This window comes from Lynx canadensis, chromosome A2 (genome assembly GCF_007474595.2).
Source record: "Lynx canadensis isolate LIC74 chromosome A2, mLynCan4.pri.v2, whole genome shotgun sequence".
NCBI lineage: Eukaryota > Metazoa > Chordata > Mammalia > Carnivora > Felidae > Lynx > Lynx canadensis.
In genome coordinates, this window is record NC_044304.2 from 59665480 (window position 1) to 59684836 (window position 19357).

Here is a 19357-nt window from a genome sequence, read left to right on the forward strand (position 1 = left end):
TTTGCAGGCCATGGGACAGATGGGCACAGAACCAGCTAGCCTGTCTGTGAGAAAAAGACCCAGGCCTCCTGAACCCCATCAAAGTACCTTGTTTTCACCCTCAGAACTCCCACCCACTTTTCTTTCCTTTCTACACTGCAACACACCCAAACACCAGGATCACTCTGGGAACCTCACCCGGATGAGAGCACCAAGGTGAGGCTGGGTGTGAAGGGGGCTGGGGAGCAGCTGGTGCACAGCCAAGCCCTGAGCTCTGCATGTATACTCTTCCTGCTGCACTGAAATGGTGTAGGGATCCCAAAGGAGTTGAGGACAGCTGAACTCCCTGGGCTCCTACTTCCCCAAGGACACAGTCACCCCAGGAGCCTGGGAGCAGCAGCACCATGGAGTGGACAGAGCCCAGCCTGGCAGCAGGTGGGGCAAGCCCACAGCAGGGGCTGCTCTCACCCAGAAGACACATGCCCCTGGTTCCCCAGGGAGCCCTGTTCTCACCATGCCTGTTTTTCAGAGTGCCTGGAAACGGATTCTCCCCAGTGTCCTAGAGGTGGAAGACTCCACTGATTTCTTCAAGTCAGGGGCTGCATCAGTGGATGTTGTGAGGTAAGGCTGGGATTGGAGAGGTCTGGCCCCATGTGTCAATGGCTGTGTCACAAGCAATGCCAAGACTCAGTAGCAGGAAACAACCATCATTTCTTATGCTTTGGATCATTCCGGTCAGGGATTCATAAAAGACCTGCGTGTGCAGGCCTCAGGGGATCATCTTGAATGGCAGTGGGTGAGTGGGCTGGTAGCAGCTGGAAGAGACAAGCAGGGATATCTTCCTCCAAGCTAGTCTCTCTCTGTCATGCCTGGTGCATGGGCCTGGAGGGCTGGTGGCTGCTGAGGTGTTACTGCCAACCAGGTACCTATGTGTTGAGGCCCCAAAGTGGCTGCTTTGGGATTTGGACTTGTAAGTGGTGGCTTGTGGCTCTGAGAGTGCTGATGCCAGGAAACAAGGTAGATGTGGACCCAGCCTGGGGGACACATGACATCAATGCCACTGACCTGATTGGTTTCAGCAGTCACAGGCCTGACCAGATTTGGGGGCAAGGGCTGGGCACTGAGACCCAGGCCTCAGTGGGAGGAGGATCAAAGACTGTGTGACTCTGTTTTAAAACTGCTATAAGCCCTAACTCCCTCCAGTGAAAGCCAAGGTGTGTAGGGAAAGAAAATGGGCAGCTAGAGATCACCACAGAGTAGGTTACCCATTCTTCAACCCCATATGTATTGTCCTGCTTTCCATTTAACAGCAGTAAGTTCTAATTTGTATAAAGGGAAGAATGTGGATATGGTAGAACATCTTTGTTTGCAAGCAACAGTAACTTAGTTCAGTTTGGTTTAAACAAAAAAGAACAACCAAGTCAAACGTTCCATGGTAGCTTTCTTTAGGCAGGGCTGGTTACTCCAAACACTCAAATTACATCGTTAACATTGTCATTGTCTGTTGCTTCATTTCGGGGGAGGATTTTTCCTCATAGTGACACATTGCCTGCACAGTAGTTCTGTTCTAATTTCTTGTGTTATCAGCATTCCCAGTGAAAAGGTGGTTGTTCTCATGGCAGTCTCCACATAAGTCCTAGACTTGAATTTGATAGGAGTTGGTGGAGTCATGTGCCCCAATAAGAACCAATTGCTGGCCAGGAGCAGGCATGCTCTGATTGGCCAAAGCTGGGTCATGTGCCTACCTCTGGCGTCAAGGGTTGAAAGGACTACATTCAACCCACATCTCTGGAAAGGGAGGAGAAAGTTGTTTCCTTGGAAAGTGTCAGTGCTATTGGTAGAGGCAGGAGAAGTGGGTGCTGTGAAGGCAGAAGCAGAGATGTATACCACATGTGGGGAGAGGATTCTTGTACTTGAAGAAGGTGCAAAGGAAACTCTGTGGAGCTCACTCAAGTAGAGAAAAATTCACATGGGAAATTAAGCAAAGCTGTGATATTGATAAGGTGTGCAGGAGAATGTCAGAGAAACACTCAACAGCCCTCTGCATTTTGGTTCCCTCGGTAGGGCTGTAGAGTGAGCAGTGCTGATCAGAGGAGGCACTGATAAGGGAAAGGGACCCAGGATGAAAAAGGATGTGTGAACTCTAGTCCCCCTGAACACAAGGGAAGACTTACATGTTTCCAAGACCTTTGGGGAAAGAACAGGGAGGAGACTAACCTCTGCACTCTAGGGTGAGCCAAGAATGCAGCTGCTGTCTGACCCAATTGAAAAGTCCACCCAAGGCTGAATTGAGTAATGCCCAGTCATCCTGACAACAGGCCTCTCCTTTATTTTAAAATTGTTTTTAAAAAACATCATGTAAATAGTATTTGAGAAGGAGTTGTATGCCATCCACCTAGGGAAGGTTTTGGGGAGGGTTTGATTCAGAAGAGCAACTATGAGATAATGAGAATTGGGGGTACATATTTTACCTGTTAATTTTCGCAGTGTATCAAAGCTTCCCAAAACATAGTGGCTTAAAACACCACTACTTTTTAGGGTCATGGTTCTGGGGGTCAACAGTTTGGGCTGGGCTCAGTTGATTTGGGCCAGACTGATGTTGGCTGGACTCACATATTTTCAGTCAGTTACCAGGTCATCTGGAGGGCTGGCTGGTCCAGGATGGCCAGTGCCATCAGAGGTCCAGTGCAGGTTTGTTCATATGGTCGTGGTAGGGTCTAGGAAGCAGAAGGTTCAAGTGAGCACATCATATCCACTACATGTATCAGCCAAATCAAGTCATGGAGTTGACCCTATTAAGGAAATGGACACCATCTCCCAATGGCAGGTGCTGCAGTCACATCTCAAGGCTGGGACTACAGAAGGGGGGTGGGGAGTCTTGTGGACAGTTTTTCAACCTACCACACATATAAAAGCTGAATTGAGCCTCTGTGCTTGGAAATCTTGGGCACTACAGGTGTCTTATACCTCACTCTGACTTGTGTGGGTGGTGAGTACGAATTATAAAATCAATGGTTTTTATTATGCTCAGAAGAAGAATCAGACATCTGAGAAAATGATGTCCTGAGGACAACCCAGGGCTGTCTAGAGCTTCTGAGCTGAGGTTGATGGAGGATGAAGATAAAGCTGACTTTTTGTTTTGAGAATACTTCAGACCATATATCCTTTTGTTTTTATTATGATAAAAAACATATGAATTCTACATTCTTAACAAATTAAAAAAATTTTTAAATGCTTATTTATATTTGAAAGAGATTGAGACAGAGACAGAGCTTGGGCAGGGGAGGGGAAGAGAGACAGACACAGAATCCAAATCAGGCTCCAGACTGTGAGCTGTCAGCACAGATGCGATGTGGGGCTCAAACTCACCAGCAGTGAGTTCATGACCTGAACCAAACTCGGACGCTTAACGGACTGAGCCACCTAAGCACCCCACAATTTTTTTTGATAAGAGCTGAGGGAGGAGACAGACTGATAATCAGCCAAAGAGTCGTTTTTTTTTAAATATGAAATTTATTGTCACATTGGTTTCCATACAACACCCAGTGCTCATCCCAAAAGGTGCCCTCCTCAGTGCTCATCAACCACTTTCACCTCCTTTCCACCCCCCAAAACCCTCAGTTTATTCTAAGTTCTTAAGAATCTCTGATGGTTTGCCTCCTTCCCTCTCTATAACTTCTTTCCCTTCCCCTCCCCCATGGTCTTCTGTTAAGTTTCTCAGGATCCACATAGGAGTGAAAACATATGGTATCTTTCTCTGTATGACTTACTTCACTTAGCATAACACTCTCCAGTTCCATCCACGTTGCTACAAAAGGCCATATTTCATTCTTTCTCGTTGCCAAGTAGTATTCCATTGTGTATATATAAACCACATTTTCTTTATCCATTCGTCAGTTGGTGGACATTTAGGCTTTTTCCATAATTTGACTATTGTTGAAAGTGCTGCTGTAAACATTGGGGTACAAGTGCCCCTATGCATCAGTACTCCTGTATCCCTTGGATAAATTCCTAGCAGTGCTATTGCTGGGTCATAGGGTAGATCTATTTTTAATTTTTTGAGGAACTTCCACACTGCTTTCCAGAGTGGCTGCATCAGTTTGCAATCTCACCAACAGTGCAAGGGGCTTCCCGTTTCTCCACATCCTCTCCAGCATCTATAGTCTCCTGATTTGTTCATTTTAGCCACTCTGATTGGGGTGACATGGTATCTCAGTGTGGTTTTGATTTGTATTTCCCTGATGAGCAGTGACGTTGAGCATCTTTTCATGTGCCTGTTGGCCATCTGGATGTCTTCTTTAGAGAAGTGACTATTCATGTCCTCTGCCCATTTCTTCACTGGATTATTTGTTTTTCGGGTGTGGAGTTTGGTGAGCTGTTTATAGATTTTGGATACTAGCTCTTTGTCCGATATGTCATTTGCAAATATCTTTTCCCATTTCTTGGTTGGCTTTTAGTCTTGTTGATTGTTTCCTTTGCAGTGCAGAAGCGTTTTATCTTCATGAGGTCCCAATAGTTCACTTTTGCTTTTAATTCCCTTGCCTTTGGACATGTGTCGAGTAGGAAATTGCCGCAGCTGAGGTCAGAGAGGTTTTTTCCTGCTTTCTCCTCTAGGGTTTTGATGGTTTCCTGTCTCACATTCAGCTCCTTCATCCATTTGAGTTTATTTTTGTGAATGGTGTAAGACAGTAGTCTAGTTTCATTCTTCTGCATGTGGCTGTCCAGTTCTCCCAGTAACACTTGTTAAAGAGACTATTTTTTTCCCTTGGATATTCTTTCCTCCTTTGTCAAAGATTAGTTGGCCATACTTGTGTGGGTCCAATTCTGGAGTCTGTCTTCTGTTCCATTCGTCTATGTGTCTGTTTTTGTGCCAATACCATGCTGTCTTGATGATTACAGCTTTGTAGTAGAGGCTAAAGTCTGGGATTGTGATGCTTCCCACTTTGGTCCTCTTCTTCAATATTACTTTGGCTATTCGGGGCCTTTTGTGGTTCTATACAATTTTTAGGATGGCTTGTTCTAGGTTTGAGAAGAATGCTGGTGCAATTTTGATTGGGATTGCATTGAATGTGTAGATTGCTTTGGGTAGCATTGACATTTTAACAATGTATTCTTCCAATCCATGAGCGCAGAATGTTTTTCCATTTCTTTGTATCTTCTTCAATTTCCTTCATAAGCTTTCTATAGTTTTCAGCATACAGATCTTTTACATCTTTGGTTAGGTTTATTCCTAGGTAGTTTGTGATTCTTGGTGCAGTTGTGAATGGGATAAGTTTCTTTTATTCTCTTTCTGTTGCTTCATTGTTAGTGTATAAGAATGCAACTGATTTCTGTACATTAATTTTGTGTCCTGCGACTTTGCTGAATTCACGTATCAGTTCTAGCAGACTCTTGGTGGAGCCTATTGGGTTTTCCATGTATCATATCATGTCATCTGCAAAAAGTGAAAGCTTGAGTTCATCCATGCCAGTTTTGATGCCTTTGATTTCCTTTTGTTGTCTGATTGCTGATGCTAGAACTTCCAACACTATGTTAAACAACAGCAGTGAGAGTGGATATCCCTGTCGTGTTCCTGATCTCAGGGGGAAAGCTCTCAGTTTTTCCCCATTGAGGATGATATTAGCTTTGGGCTTTTCATAAATGGCTTTTATGATGTTTAAGTATGTTCCTTTTATTCTGACTTTCTCAAGCATTTTTATTAAGAAAGGATGCTGAATTTTGTCAAATGCTTTTTTTTCCATCGATTGACAGGATCATATAGTTGTTATCTTTTCTTTTATTAATGTGATGTATCACATTGATTGATTTGCAAATATTGAACCAGCCCTGCAGCCCAGGAATGAATCCCACTTGATCATGGTGAATGATTCTTTTTTTACACTGTTGAATTCGATTTGCTAGTATTTTGTTGAGAATTTTTGCATCCATATTCATCAGGGATATTGACCTGTAGTTCTCTTTTTTTGCTGGGTCTTTGTCTGGTTTGGAAATCAAAGTAATGCTGGCTTCATAGAATGAGTCTGGAAGTTTTCTTTCCCTTTCTATTTTTGGGAATAGCTTGAGAAGGATAGGTATTATTTCTGCTTTAAATGTCTGGCAGAATCCCCCAGAGAAGCCATCTGGTCTTAGACTCTTATTTATTGGGAGATTTGTGATAACTGATTCAATTTCTTTGCTAGTTATGGGTCTGTTCAAATATTCTGTTTCTTCCTGTTTGAGTTTTGGAAATGTGTGGGTGCTTAGGAATTTGTCCATTTCTTCCAGGTTGTCCAGTTTGTTGGCATATAATTTTTCATAGTATTCCCTGATAATTGCTTGTATTTCTGAGGGATTGGTTGTAATAATTCCATTTTCCTTCATGACTTTATCTATTTGGGTCTTCTCCCTTTTCTTTTTGAGAAGCCTGGCTAGAGGTTTATCAATTTTGTTTATTTTTTCAAAAGCCCTACTCTTGGTTTCATTGATCTGCTCTACAGTTTTTTTAGATTCTCTGTTGTTTATTTCTGTTCTGATGTTTATTATTTCTCTTATTCTGCTGGTTTTGGGGTGTCTTTGCTGTTCTGCTTCTAGTTCCTTTAGGTATGCTGTTAGATTTTGTATTTGGGATTTTTCTTTTTTGTTGAGATAGGCCTGGATTGCAATGTATTTTCCTCTCCAGACTGCCTTCGCTGCATCCCAAAGCGTTTGGATTGTTGTATTTTCATTTTCGTTTGTTTCCATATATTTTTTAATTTCTTCTCTAAATTCCTGGTTGATCTTTCTTTCTTTCTTTCTTTCTTTCTTTCTTCTTTCTTTCTTTTTTGAACTCTCGAGGGTTTTTATTAATAAACATTGCTGAATTTTGTCAAGGGCCTTTTCTGCATCGATTGACAGGATCATATGGTGCTTATCTTTTCTTTTATTAACGTGATGTGTCACATTGATTGATTTGCGAATGTTGAACCAGCCCTGCAGCCCAGGAATGAATCCCACTTGATCATGGTGAATAATTCTTTTTATATGCCGTTGAATTCGATTTGCTAGTATCTTATTGAGAATTTTTGCATCCATATTCATCAAGGATATTGGCCTGTAGTTCCCTTTTTTTACTGGGTCTCTGTCTGGTTTAGGAATCAAAGTAATACTGGCTTCATAGAATGAGTCTGGAAGTTTTCCTTCCATTTCTATTTTTTGGAATAGCTTGAGAAGGATAGGTGTTATCTCTGCTTTAAACGTCTGGTAGAACTCCCCTGGGAAGCCATCTGGTCCTGGACTCTTATTTGTTGGGAGATTTTTGATAACCGATTCAATTTCTTCGCTGGTTATGGGTCTGTTCAAGCTTTCTATTTCCTCCTGATTGAGTTTTGGAAGCGTGTGGGTGTTCAGGAATTTGTCCATTTCTTCCAGGTTGTCCAGTTTGTTGGCATATAATTTTTCATAGTATTCCCTGATCATTGCTTGTATCTCTGAGGGATTGGTTGTCATAATTCTATTTTCATTCATGATTTTATCTATTTGGGTCATCTCCCTTTTCTTTCTGAGAAGCCTGGCTAGAGATTTATCAATTTTGTTTATGTTTTCAAAAAACCAACTCTTGGTTTCGTTGATCTGCTCTACAGTTTTTTTAGATCCTATATTGTTTATTTCTGCTCTGATCTTTATTATTTCTCTTCTTCTGCTGGGTTTAGGCTATCTTTGCTGTTCTGCTTCTATTTCCTTTAGGTGTGCTGTTAGATTTTGTATTTGGGATTTTTCTTGTTTCTTGAGATAGGCCTCGATTGCAATGTATTTTCCTCTCAGGACTGCCTTCGCTGCGTCCCAAAGCGGTTGGATTGTTGTCTTTTCATTTTCGTTTGTTTCCATATATTTTTTAATTTCTTCTCTAATTGCCTGGTTGACCCACTCATTCTTTAGTAGGGTGTTCTTTAGCCTCCATGCTTTTGGAGGTTTTCGAGACTTTTTCCTGTGGTTGATTTCAAGCTTCATAGCATGTGGTCTGAAAGTATGCATGGTATCATTTCACTTCTTGTATACTTATGAAGGGCTGTTTTGTGACCCAGTATGTGATCTATCTTGGAGAATGTTCCATGTGCACTCAAGAAGAAAGTATATTCTGTTGCTTTGGGATGCAGAGTTCTAAATATATCTGTCAAGTCCATCTGATCCAATGTATCATTCAGGGCCCTTGTTTCTTTATTGACCGTGTGTCTAGATGATCTATCCATTTCTGTAAGTGGGGTGTTAAAGTCCCCAGCAATTACCACATTCTTATCAATAAGGTTGCTTATGTTAATGAGTAATTGTTTTATATATTTGGGGGCTCCGGTATTCGGCGCATAGACATTTATAATTGTTAGCTCTTCCTGATGGATAGACCCTGTGATTATTATCTTATGCCCTTCTTCATCTCTTGTTACAGCCTTTAATTTAAAGTCTAGTTTGTCTGATATAAGTATGGCTACTCCAGCTTTCTTTTGACTTCCAGTGGCATGATAAATAATTCTCCATCCCCTCACTCTCAATCTGAAGTTGTCCTCAGGTCTAAAATGAGTCTCTTGTAGACAGCAAATAGATGGGTCTTGTTTTTTTACCCATTCTGATACCCTATGTCTTTTGGTTGGCGCATTTAATCCATTTACATTCAGTGTTATTATAGAAAGATAGGGGTTTAGAGTCATTGTGATGTCTGTAGGTTTCATGCTTGTAGCGATGTCTCTGGTACTTTGTCTCACAGGATCCCTCTTAGGATCTCTTGTAGGGCTGGTTTAGTGGTGACGAATTCCTTCAGTTTTTGTTTGTTTGGGAAGACCTTTATCTCTCCTTCTATTCTAAATGACAGACTTGCTGGATAAAGGATTCTCGGCTGCATATTTTTTCTGTTCATCACATTGAAGATCTCCTGCCATTCCTTTCTGGCCTGCCAAGTTTCAGTAGGGAGATCGGTCACGAGTCTTATAGGTCTCCCTTTATATGTTAGAGCACGTTTATCTCTAGCTGCTTTCAGAATTTTCTCTTTATCCTTGTATTTTTTTGCCAGTTTCACTATGATATGTCATACAGATCAATTCAAGTTACGTCTGAATGAGTTCTCTCTGCCTCTTGGATTTCAATGCCTGTTTCCTTCCCCAGATCAGGGAAGTTCTCAGCTATTATTTCTTCAAGTACACCTTCAGCACCTTCCTTTCTCTCTTCCTCCTCTGGAATACCAATATGAGTATATTATTTCTCTTTAGTGCATGACTTAGTTCTCTAATTTTCCCCTCATGCTCCTGGATTTTTTTTATCTCTCTTTTTCTTAGCTTCTTCTTTTTCCATAATTTTATCTTCTAGTTCACGTATTCTCTCCTCTGCCTCTTAAATCGAGCTGTGGTTGTCTCCATTTTATTTTGCAGCTCATTGATAGCATTTTTTAGCTCCTCCTGGCTGTTCCTTAGTCCCTTGATCTCTGTAGCAATAGATTCTCTGCTGTCCTTTATACTGTTTTCAAGCCCAGCGATTAACTTTATGACTATTATTCTAAATTCACTTTCTGTTATATTGTTTAAATCGTTTGTGATCAGTTCGTTAGCTGTTGTTATTTCCTGGGCGATTTTGAGGGGAATTCTTCCATTTCGTCATTTTGGATAGTCCCTGGAATGGTGAGGACATTCGGGGCACTTCCCCTGTGCTGTCCTGAATAACTTGCGTTGGTGGGCGGGGCTGCAGTCCGACCTGATGTCTGCTCCCAGCCCACCGCTGGGGCCATAGTGAGACTGGTGTGTGCCTTCTCTTCCCCTCTCTTAGAGGCGGGATTCACTGTGGGGTGGCATGGCCCATCTGGGCTACTTGCACACTGCCAGACTTGTGGGGTGGGGATCTGGCCTATTAGCTGGGGTGGATCAGCATGGTGCACGGGGGTGGGAGGGGCAGACTCAGCTTGCTTCTTCTTCCATGATCCGATTCGGGAGGGGCCCTGTGGCAGTGGGAGGGAGGCAGGGTGGATCCGCAGAAGCACAGCATTGGGGGCGCAGTGCAAGCAAGTTCCCTGGCAGGAACTCCTTCCCTTTGGGATTTTGGCTGAGGGATGGGCGAGGGAGATGGTGCTGGTGAGCGCCTTTGTTCCCCGCCAAGCTGAGCTCTGTCCTCCAGGGCTCAACAACTCTCTGTCCTGTTGTCCTCCAGCCCTCCCGTTCTCTGAGAAGAGCTGTTAGCTTATAACCTTCCAGATGTCAAGTCCCACTTGCTGTCTGAACACATTCCGTCCGACCCCTCTGCTTTTGCCAGCCAGACTTGGGGGCTCTGCTTGGCCGGCGGGCCGCCCCTCTGCCCCGGCTCCCTCCCGCCAGTCCGTGTAGTGCGCACTGCCTCTCTGCCCTTCCTACCCTCTTCTGTGGCCTCTTGCCTGTGCTTGGCTCTGCAGACTCCATTCTGCTAGTCTTCTGATGGTTTTCTGGGTTATTTAGGCAGGTGTAGGTGGAATCTAAGTGATCAGCAGGACGTGCGGTGAGCCCAGCGTCCTCCTACACCGCCATCTTCCCTCGATGTCTTGTGATTCTATTTCTTCTGTTTTGTTAATGTTTGTTTATAAATTTAAGTGGTCTGATGTTGAATTCATATATATTTATAATTATTATATCTTCTTGGTGAATTGGGCCTTCTATCATTATATAATGTCCCTCCTTTTCTCTTGTGATAGTTTTTGCCTTAAAATTGATTCTGTTAATACAAGTATAGCCACCTTTGCTCTCCTTTAGTTACCATTTTCACAGACTACCTTTTTTCCATTCTTTCACTTTCAGCCTATGTGTGTCCTTGAACATGAAGTGAGTCTCTTCTAGACAGCATGTTGTTGTATCTTGTTTTATCTTTTTTTAAAATCCATTCAGCCACTCTATCTTTTGATTAGGAAGTTTAATCCATTTTCACTTGAGGTAATTATTGATAGGGAAGGACTACTATTACCATTTTCATTAATTTTTTTAATGTTTCTTTATTTTTGAGAAAGAGAGACAGAGCATGAGTGGGGGAGAGGGGCAGAGAGAAAGAGGGAGACACAGAATCTGAAGCAGCTCCAGGCTCTGAGCTGTCAGCACATAGCCCAATGTGGGGCTTGAACCCACAAGCTGTGAGATCATGATCTGAGCTGAAGTCGGACACTTAACTGACTGAGCCACCCAGGCGCTCCTACTATTACCATTTTTAAGAATTGATTTATGTCTTGTAGCTCTTTTGTCTCTTTTGTCCTTTTATTGATTTTTTTTTTGTAGCGAAATGCTTTGATTTTTCTCATTTTCTTTTGTGTATCTTCCATAAGTATTTTCTTTGGTTACCATGGGGTTTATATAAAACATTCTATTTTAAGCTGATAAGAACTTAAGTTTAATTTTATACAAAAATTCCACTATTTTACCTCTCCCCCTCACACTTTGTTATTGATATAACTTACATCTTTTTATATTGTGTCCATTAACATATAGTTTTAAAAAATTACTTTGTCCTTTAATTTCTGTTCCAGAATTTAAAGTTGTTTATGTACTGTTACAGTATTACAGTGTCCTGTATTTGTCCATATACTTACCTTTACCAGTGAGCTTTATATCTCCATATGCTTTCATGTTGTTCTTTAGCATCTTTTAACTTAACCTGGAAGGACTCCCTTTAGCATTTCTTGTAACGAAGGTATCTTGGTGATGCACTTCCTTAGCTTTTGTTTTTTAAGGAAATGTCTCTTCTTAATGTTTAAAGGACAGTTTTTGTGGATTTAGTATTCTTGGTTGGCAGTTTCTTTTTCTTTTAGTACTTTGAAAGAAATACTCCTTGCTGTTCTGCAATGTTCTTGCTAGAAATCTACTGAGACTCTTATGGAGGTCCTCTTGTATGTAACAAATTGCTTTTTTATTTCTGCTTTCCAAATTTTCTCTTTGGATTTGACTTTTGACAATTTGATTATAATGCTTTGTGTGGACTTCATTTAGTTCATCTTTTTTTTTAATTTATTTTTAGAATGTACATCCAAGTTAGTTGGCATATAGTGCAAAAGTGATTTCAGGAATAGAATCCTTAATGCCCCTTACCCATTTAGCCCATCCCTCCTCTCACAACTCCTCCAGTAACCCTCTGTTCTCCATATTTAAGAGTCTCTTATGTTTTGTCCCCCTTCCTGTTTTTATATTATTTTTGTTTCCCTTCCCTTATGTTCATCTGTTTTGTATCTTAAAGCCCCCATATGAGGGAAGTCATATGATATTTGATTTTCTCTGACTAATTTCACTTATCATAATATCCTCTACTTCCCTCCATGTAGTTGCAAATGGTTAAGATTTCATTCTTTTTGATTGCCAAGTAATACTCCATTGAAAAATATACCACATCTTCTTTATCCATTCATCCATTGATGGACATTTGGGCTCTCTCCATACTTTGGCTCTTATTGGTAGTCCATTTAGTTCATCTTATGGAAATTATTTGGATTTAAATATGTCTGAATCTTTCCCTAGATTTGGGACATTTCTGGCCATTATTATTATTTTTTAAATGTTTATTTAGACAGAGGGAGACAAAGCATGAACAAGGGAGGGATAGAGAGAGAGGAAGACACAGAATCTAAAGCAGGCTCCAGGCTCTGAGCTGTCAGCACAGAGTCAGATGTGGGGCTGGAACTCGTCAACAACGAGATCATGACCTGAGCTGAATTTGGACACTCAACCGACAGAGCCACCCAGGCATCACTGGCCATTATTTTTTAAAAAATAACCTTTCTTCCCTTTTTCTCTTTCTTCTTCTGAAATTCTCATAATGTATATATTGGTCCATTGATGGTCTCCCATAAGCCTTTTAGTCTTTCTTCTCCCTTTTTATAATTTTTCTTTTTGCTTCACAGGCTTGATCATTTCAGATGACCTCTCTACAAGTTCACAGATTCTTTCTTCTGCTTGATCGAGTCTTTTGTTGAACGCTTCTGGTGAATTGTTCACTTTAGTCACTGCATTCTTCAGCCCCAAAATTTCTGCTTGGTTCTTTTTTTATATTTTCTAGCTCCTTGCAGAATTCTCATTTTATTCATATATCATCTTCCTGAGTTTGTTGAGCATCTTTATGATGGTTATTGTGAATTCATTGTCAGGTAATTCATACATCTGTTTCTTCAGGGCCAATTTATGGAGTTTTATTTTATTCCTTTGATGGGGTGATTTCTTCATGTTTCTTGTAATTTTGGGTTTGTATTTGTGCATTTGAAAAAATAACCACCCCTCCAAGTCTTTACAGACTGACTTTGTACAGGGAAAGATCTTTACCCATAAGCCCGGCAAGAGATCCTGGAGGCCTCTCAAACATTTTCTGTGGATGTGTCTTCTTTGGACTTGTATATGTAAATTTCTAATTTGAGGAACTTGCTGGGTGTTTCTTGGTTTATTTGTTCAGGAGCTCATAATCTTTTGCTCCCTCTGGTGTCTGTCTGTTGTATCACAAGTTCTATGAAGTAGAATGACGCCCAGCTCTTTTTTTGTTCCTAACAGACTTCAGGCATCTAGAGTATTTTGGGTCCTGTCACTACCCTAAGTCAGACTAGACAGAGACCAGCCCATTGAGTAACCCCCCAAAGTTGGAATACTGGATGCATGTTCCACATTCCACTCTTCTCATCCCCCTTGAGGGAGGAGACACTGCTGAGCTGTGTTAGCCTTTGGCTCCTGTACCATGGATCCTCTGGAGCAGCAGCACATCGCCTAGATGTTTTGTTTTCCAATGGTTGCCAGGCATCTGGAACATGCCAGGTCCCATCAGTACTCTGAGACTGGTAAGACAGAAACCAGACCCTTGAGCAGCTCTCCTGAAAGATCAGAACATTGGACATGTGGTCCATGCTTGTCTTTCCCTCCCCAGTAAGAAGCTGGGAGCTTGGAATTTCCTCCCAATCACATAGTGCTGTACCAGGGGACAGACAGTATGGCAAGAGGATGCCACAAATTTCCTAATGGCTTCAATGCAGCTGGTTTTACACTTGTCAGAGGTATAGGAGCCTTTATCTGGTTTTCTCTGGATTTCTCACAAAGGGGATTGGCTCATGTATTACTGAGTTAGTGTTTCTTTGGGAGGAAGAAGGATCTGGGTCTTTCTATTCTGTCATTTTCTTGATGTTACTTCAAGAGCATTAAGAACTCTGATTCTTTACCTTTCATTCTGCTTCCAACTTTTCCATCCACACACAGATCCTCTTGTTGGGGACAGAAACCCAACTAATGAGCCAGATTCTCCTAATGCTCAACTAATGACCTTATTCTCCTGAACTATCTGAGTTTGGTCTGTGATTCTGGGATGGAATACTGGGAAATATCCTAATTCAAAAATAAGAAGAAGGGACAGGATGAGGCAGAGGAGGAGGAGAAAGAGAGGAAAGAGGACAGAGAAGAGAAAGAGGAAAAGAAAGAGAAGAATGAAAAGGAGACAAAGTATTTTATTCAATTTGTGGACCAAGGAGCTTGTGGGACTCTTTGTCATGCTTCTTAAATACAGCATTGAGAACAGAAGCAATAACAACAACAGAAAAGACAACAACACAATAAAAAATCAGAAGCAACAAACTTAAGCTCTTCCTCATTTCTTCTTTGAGCAGTGTCTCTATGCAGGCAGCTTAGGAGATGTCAGAGACCCAGTGTGTTAGCCAAGGTCCCACAGGACACAGAGGGCACAATATAGATGGACAACTTAAGAGAGCTTAATGAGGGGTCTATATACAAGGGTTGGGACAGGGAGGATCAATAAAGAATGTCATGGCACCTTGAGACTCACAAGAGTTGGGAGGCTGAGCCTACAGAGGCAAGAAGAAGGAACCTGGCAGTTTGCAGCTTTACAGAGGGTTTCATGATAGGAGCTGTGACCATTGGAATAGAAACACAGTCCTCCCAACCTGTGGGCCAGCAGTGAGGAAGCAAGAGGATAAATACCGTAATCTCTTTCTTCTTAACCTCCAGTCTCCTACCAAAATCTTCTATTGGCCAAATAAAACCAGAGGTCCAAAGGTGAGTGACTTTACAGTATAAATGACTTTAATATAGTCCATGAAATCTAGCCTGCTAGGACACAAGATAGAGGAGAATGAAAAGGGATTCTGGAGAAGTAGAGGGAAAACACACATCTCACTGTGAGAGCTGGACTGCAACAGGCTTATGAAAAAAAAATACCTTGGCTTACATCCAAAATGCAGAATTAAGAATTAAAGATCCACCACAGAATGAATAATACTACCGAAAGCATATACAATAATAGAGAGATACCAGCATCTGCCCAAAGCTCACTTGTGTGTTCTTGGCTCTGTCCTTTACACTAGGCTATTCAACACTGCTACATATGTGTGCTGTGTAGCCAACTGATACCTCTTAGGAATGCAGTAAAGCTGGGAGGATGGGAACACACTGGCTGAAAAATCAGGGTGTAAAGGCCCTTTGTGGAGCTGGACTCTTGTCCCCCTTGCAACCAGATGAAATATATCAAAAACAAATGTAAGGTCCTCTTTGGAGCTCAGAAAACTCAAATACCTGCTAGAAGTGGAGGATGGAGTTTGTGGCTCAGAATTTGTGTTAATGAGAACCACAATGTGAGGTCATGTATTCATTAGTGGCTTCAACAAATTGAGCACTTAGTAGGCATTGTGCTGGAGTTATGATTTTAGTAGGGGACAAAACATATAATTCCAAGACTGTAAGTGCTTTGGGGAAGACAAAGTAAACAGACAATTAAAATTACACTAGTCTCTCATTCAAGTACTAACCAGGCCTGACCCTGCTTATCTTCCAAGATCATATAAGATCAGATGTGATCAAGGTGGTATGCACCTCCTGGGTTCCATTTTCAGTAACAGCTCCTGTGGAAGTGCAGAGTATCTTGGGGAAGCCATCCTTCACCATCCCTTTCTCCCCAAGGCTGACCAAGGTGGCCAAGCTTTTTTTTCAGGAAGTCCACTCTCCCATTCATGACTACAGTGTTGGAGTCCCCAGAATTCTCAGAATCTCCTCAGGCTACCAGTAGCATAATGATGTGTGACTTGGCTCTGGAAACCATTAGGAAGCAGCTGTGTGGCCAGCTTGGCAATGCCTACACTGGGCTCCAGTCCTGAGTGGCCACCACCAGCCACCAGGCTTCAGGAAGCACATGGCTCATCAGAGCCCCTTTGCTTCCCTCCCTTCAGATAGGCAGGCTGCAGCAAGCAAAAGCAGTTGGGATCTTTTATATCGAAACAGCAAAACACCAAAAAGGAAGTTGAGAGAACCCCACTCTTTACTATCCAAGCCACACACAAGCCTTCCTGACATTCTGTAAGCATGTGTGCCTTGTACCAAGTGGAAAATAAACTCTAAGTAGCCAGTAAATAATAATAATAATAATAATAATAATAATAAATAAAAGTAATAAAACTACATTTAACTATTATTTATGAATTGTCCCATTTACTCATCACAAAGTAGTAGAGGACTATTATTTTTCATAAACTTTTTATTTTATAATTGTTTTAGATTTCCAAAACCTTGTGAAGATAATACAGAGCATTCCCACATACTCCATATCTAGTCACCTCATTATTTTTTTTTTTAAATTTTTTTTTCAACGTTTTTTATTTATTTTTGGGACAGAGAGAGACAGAGCATGAACAGGGGAGGGGCAGAGAGAGAGGGAGACACAGAATCGGAAACAGGCTCCAGGCTCCGAGCCATCAGCCCAGAGCCTGACGCGGGGCTCGAACTCACGGACCGCGAGATCGTGACCTGGCTGAAGTCGGACGCTCAACCGACTGCGCCACCCAGGCGCCCCTAGTCACCTCATTATTAACATCCTTCATTAGTATGGTACATTTGTCACAATCAGTGATCCAATATTGCTACATTATTGATCATTAAAATTCATCTACTTTATTCAGATTTCCTTATTTTTCTGTGTAATATCTCTGTGTACTGTCCCAGTACCCCATTGGGACGCTGCATTACATTTAGTCATTAGGTCTCCTCTAGACTGTGATAATTTCTCAGACTTGCTTTGATTTCGATGATGTTAACAATTTTTAGGAATACTGGTCAGGTATTTTGTAATCTGTCCCTCAGTGGGACTCCTATGATTCAGGTGTTATTCCTTTTTAATAAATGAGTTCTCTAATTCTTGTACCACACTCTTTCCGTTAGTTTCCGTCTTTTTTTCTGTTTCATTATTCTCCATAATTTTGTCTTCTATATCACTGATTCACTGTTCTGCTTCGTCCAACCTTGCTGCTGTGGCATCCATTCAAAATTGTATCTTGTGGGGCACTTGGGTGGCTCAGTTGGTTGAGCGTCCAACTTCGGCTCAGGTCATGATCTCACAGTTCTTTGGATTCTCTGTCTCCCTCTCTCTATGCCCCTCCCCTGCCCTGGCTCTCTCTCTCTCTCTCTCTCTCTCTCTCTCTCTGCAAAAAATAAACATTGAAAAAAAATTTTTAATTAAAAAAAAAAAAGATTGCATCTCAGCTATAGCATTTTTTATTTCATCCTGACTAGATTTTACTTCTTTTATCTCCACAGAAAGGGATTTTATGCTTTTTTCAACCCCTGCTAGTATTCTTGCTATGATGGTTCTAAATTCTATTTCAGACATCTTGCTTGTATCTGTGTTGATTTAAAACCCTGACTGTCAATTCTTCCTGTTCTTTTTTTTTGGGGGGGGGGGGTGGTGAATTCCTTTGTTTTGTCATTTGGATAAATAAAAATAATTTATAAAATAAAGATTAAAAACTAAGAAATTAAAACAACAGAAAAAATTTAAAAAAGGGAGTTAGATCCTAGGTGTGTTTGGTCTGATTATTGAAAGGAGTTTGGTAGGATAGAAAAGAAAGGGAAAGAAAAGAAAAAAATGTAATAAAAAGTTTAAAAACTTTAAAAATTATCTGCAATAAAATAGAATTAAATGAAATAAAGAAAGCAAAATAGAATAAATTTACAAAAAAAAGTAGCAAAAAGAATTAAAATTTTTTCAAAAAAGAAAAATAAAGACAAAATTTTCTCTTTCTCTATACAAGAAAAGAAAGGAGAAAAAGAGGAATAAAAAACAATTTAAACAAAAGCAAAAAAAAAAAAAACAAAAAAAAAAAACCCTGAATAGATGAACCAGCAAACAGAATGAAAGCTGAATGGAATTACATCCAGTTTCCCCAGAACTGAAACTATGAAGCACGCGATAGTTCATACACTAAGCAGGTGGAGAGACGTGGTGGTCCTCTAGGGTGTGTGCATGGTGGGTGCAGTTGGGCAGGGCTTGGTGTTACAGCTCTGTTCTCCACTAGATGGTGCTGCTTAGCTTCCTGGGGTGGATGGCTCTGGTGTGTGAGCATGTGTATGAGCCTGTGTGGGAGAGGTGAAAATGGTGTCACCCAGTTTTCTAGTTTCTGGCACAGGAACTCTGCTCTCACTGACCTGCAATCAAGCACCCCTCTTTTTGTCTTAGGCTTCTGTCCATGCCCCACTTCTACAATGTCCATGTTCAAGCCATCAACCTGTGAGGCAGCACCTCCCTCCCAAATTTTATCTCAGATGAGGCTATGTTTCCAAATCCATCATTTCTGAGAACCCTGCAGCTTGGACCCAGTCTGACCCTCTGGGGGAGGGTCTTGCTGAGCAATGGCTGAGTGCTGGCTTGCCCATGAAAAAGTTCGTGGGATCACACAGCAGCAAAAGTTTGGAGATTATGGTAAATCACAATACACAGCTGGCGCCAGGTTTTACCACACTCTGGTGTCTTTGTTCTAATATCAGCAAATGTGGCTGTTCTCCGGGGTCTGCTGGGACCTTTGCCTATGGAGAGTCAATATGGCTTCTACAAAATGACCTCCATGCAGGGGAAGGGCTTTTCCCCATGTGGTCCATGGGCCCCTTGGACCTCGCAGTCTGCTTCTGGGGACTCACCTTGTTTCCTCACCAGAACACCACTGGGTATTGAGCTCCAGAATTTCTGACTCTGCACTCCCCTATTTATAGAGTCCTAATGGTATTGAAACCCTCTTCTTTCTCACTGTCAGTGGTTTTGGGAAACAGATTCTTATTCAGTCCCTTGTGACTGTTTCCACTCTTTCTCTTTCTCTCCAGCACTTTGGCAGGGAGTGCTTTGCCTGTACTCTCCCATTATACCACACTCTCCCCCCACCCTTCCTTGTCCTCTCTCTGCAGAAACAGCTCCCTACCCTCCATGGCTTCTCTCTCTCCCAGTTCACCTCTCTGGAGTGTGTACCTGCTGAATTCTGAGGCTCAAGTTATGCAGATTGTTGTGTTAATCCTCAGATCAATTTCCTAGGTGTGCAAAATGATTTGGAGCTGATCTAGCTGCATTTCAGAAGCTGAGAACTTCCATGGTGCTCAGCCATCTTGGCCCCCTTTAAAACTGTCCTTCAGTGGAGATTTATCTG

At 41.6% G+C, this 19357-nt stretch overlaps 1 protein-coding gene across 3 annotated transcripts in view; it reads left to right on the plus strand.

The window, feature by feature from the left end:
- The window catches only part of ALDH1L1 (aldehyde dehydrogenase 1 family member L1), a 136874-nt gene that overhangs the window by 65696 nt on the left and 51821 nt on the right, over positions 1–19357 (plus strand). For all 3 annotated transcript variants that reach the window (XM_030307569.2, XM_030307568.2, XM_030307567.1), the window contains exon 9: positions 509–600. In XM_030307569.2, the coding sequence (XP_030163429.1) occupies positions 509–600 (92 nt within the window). The remainder of the gene's footprint in view (positions 1–508; positions 601–19357) is intronic.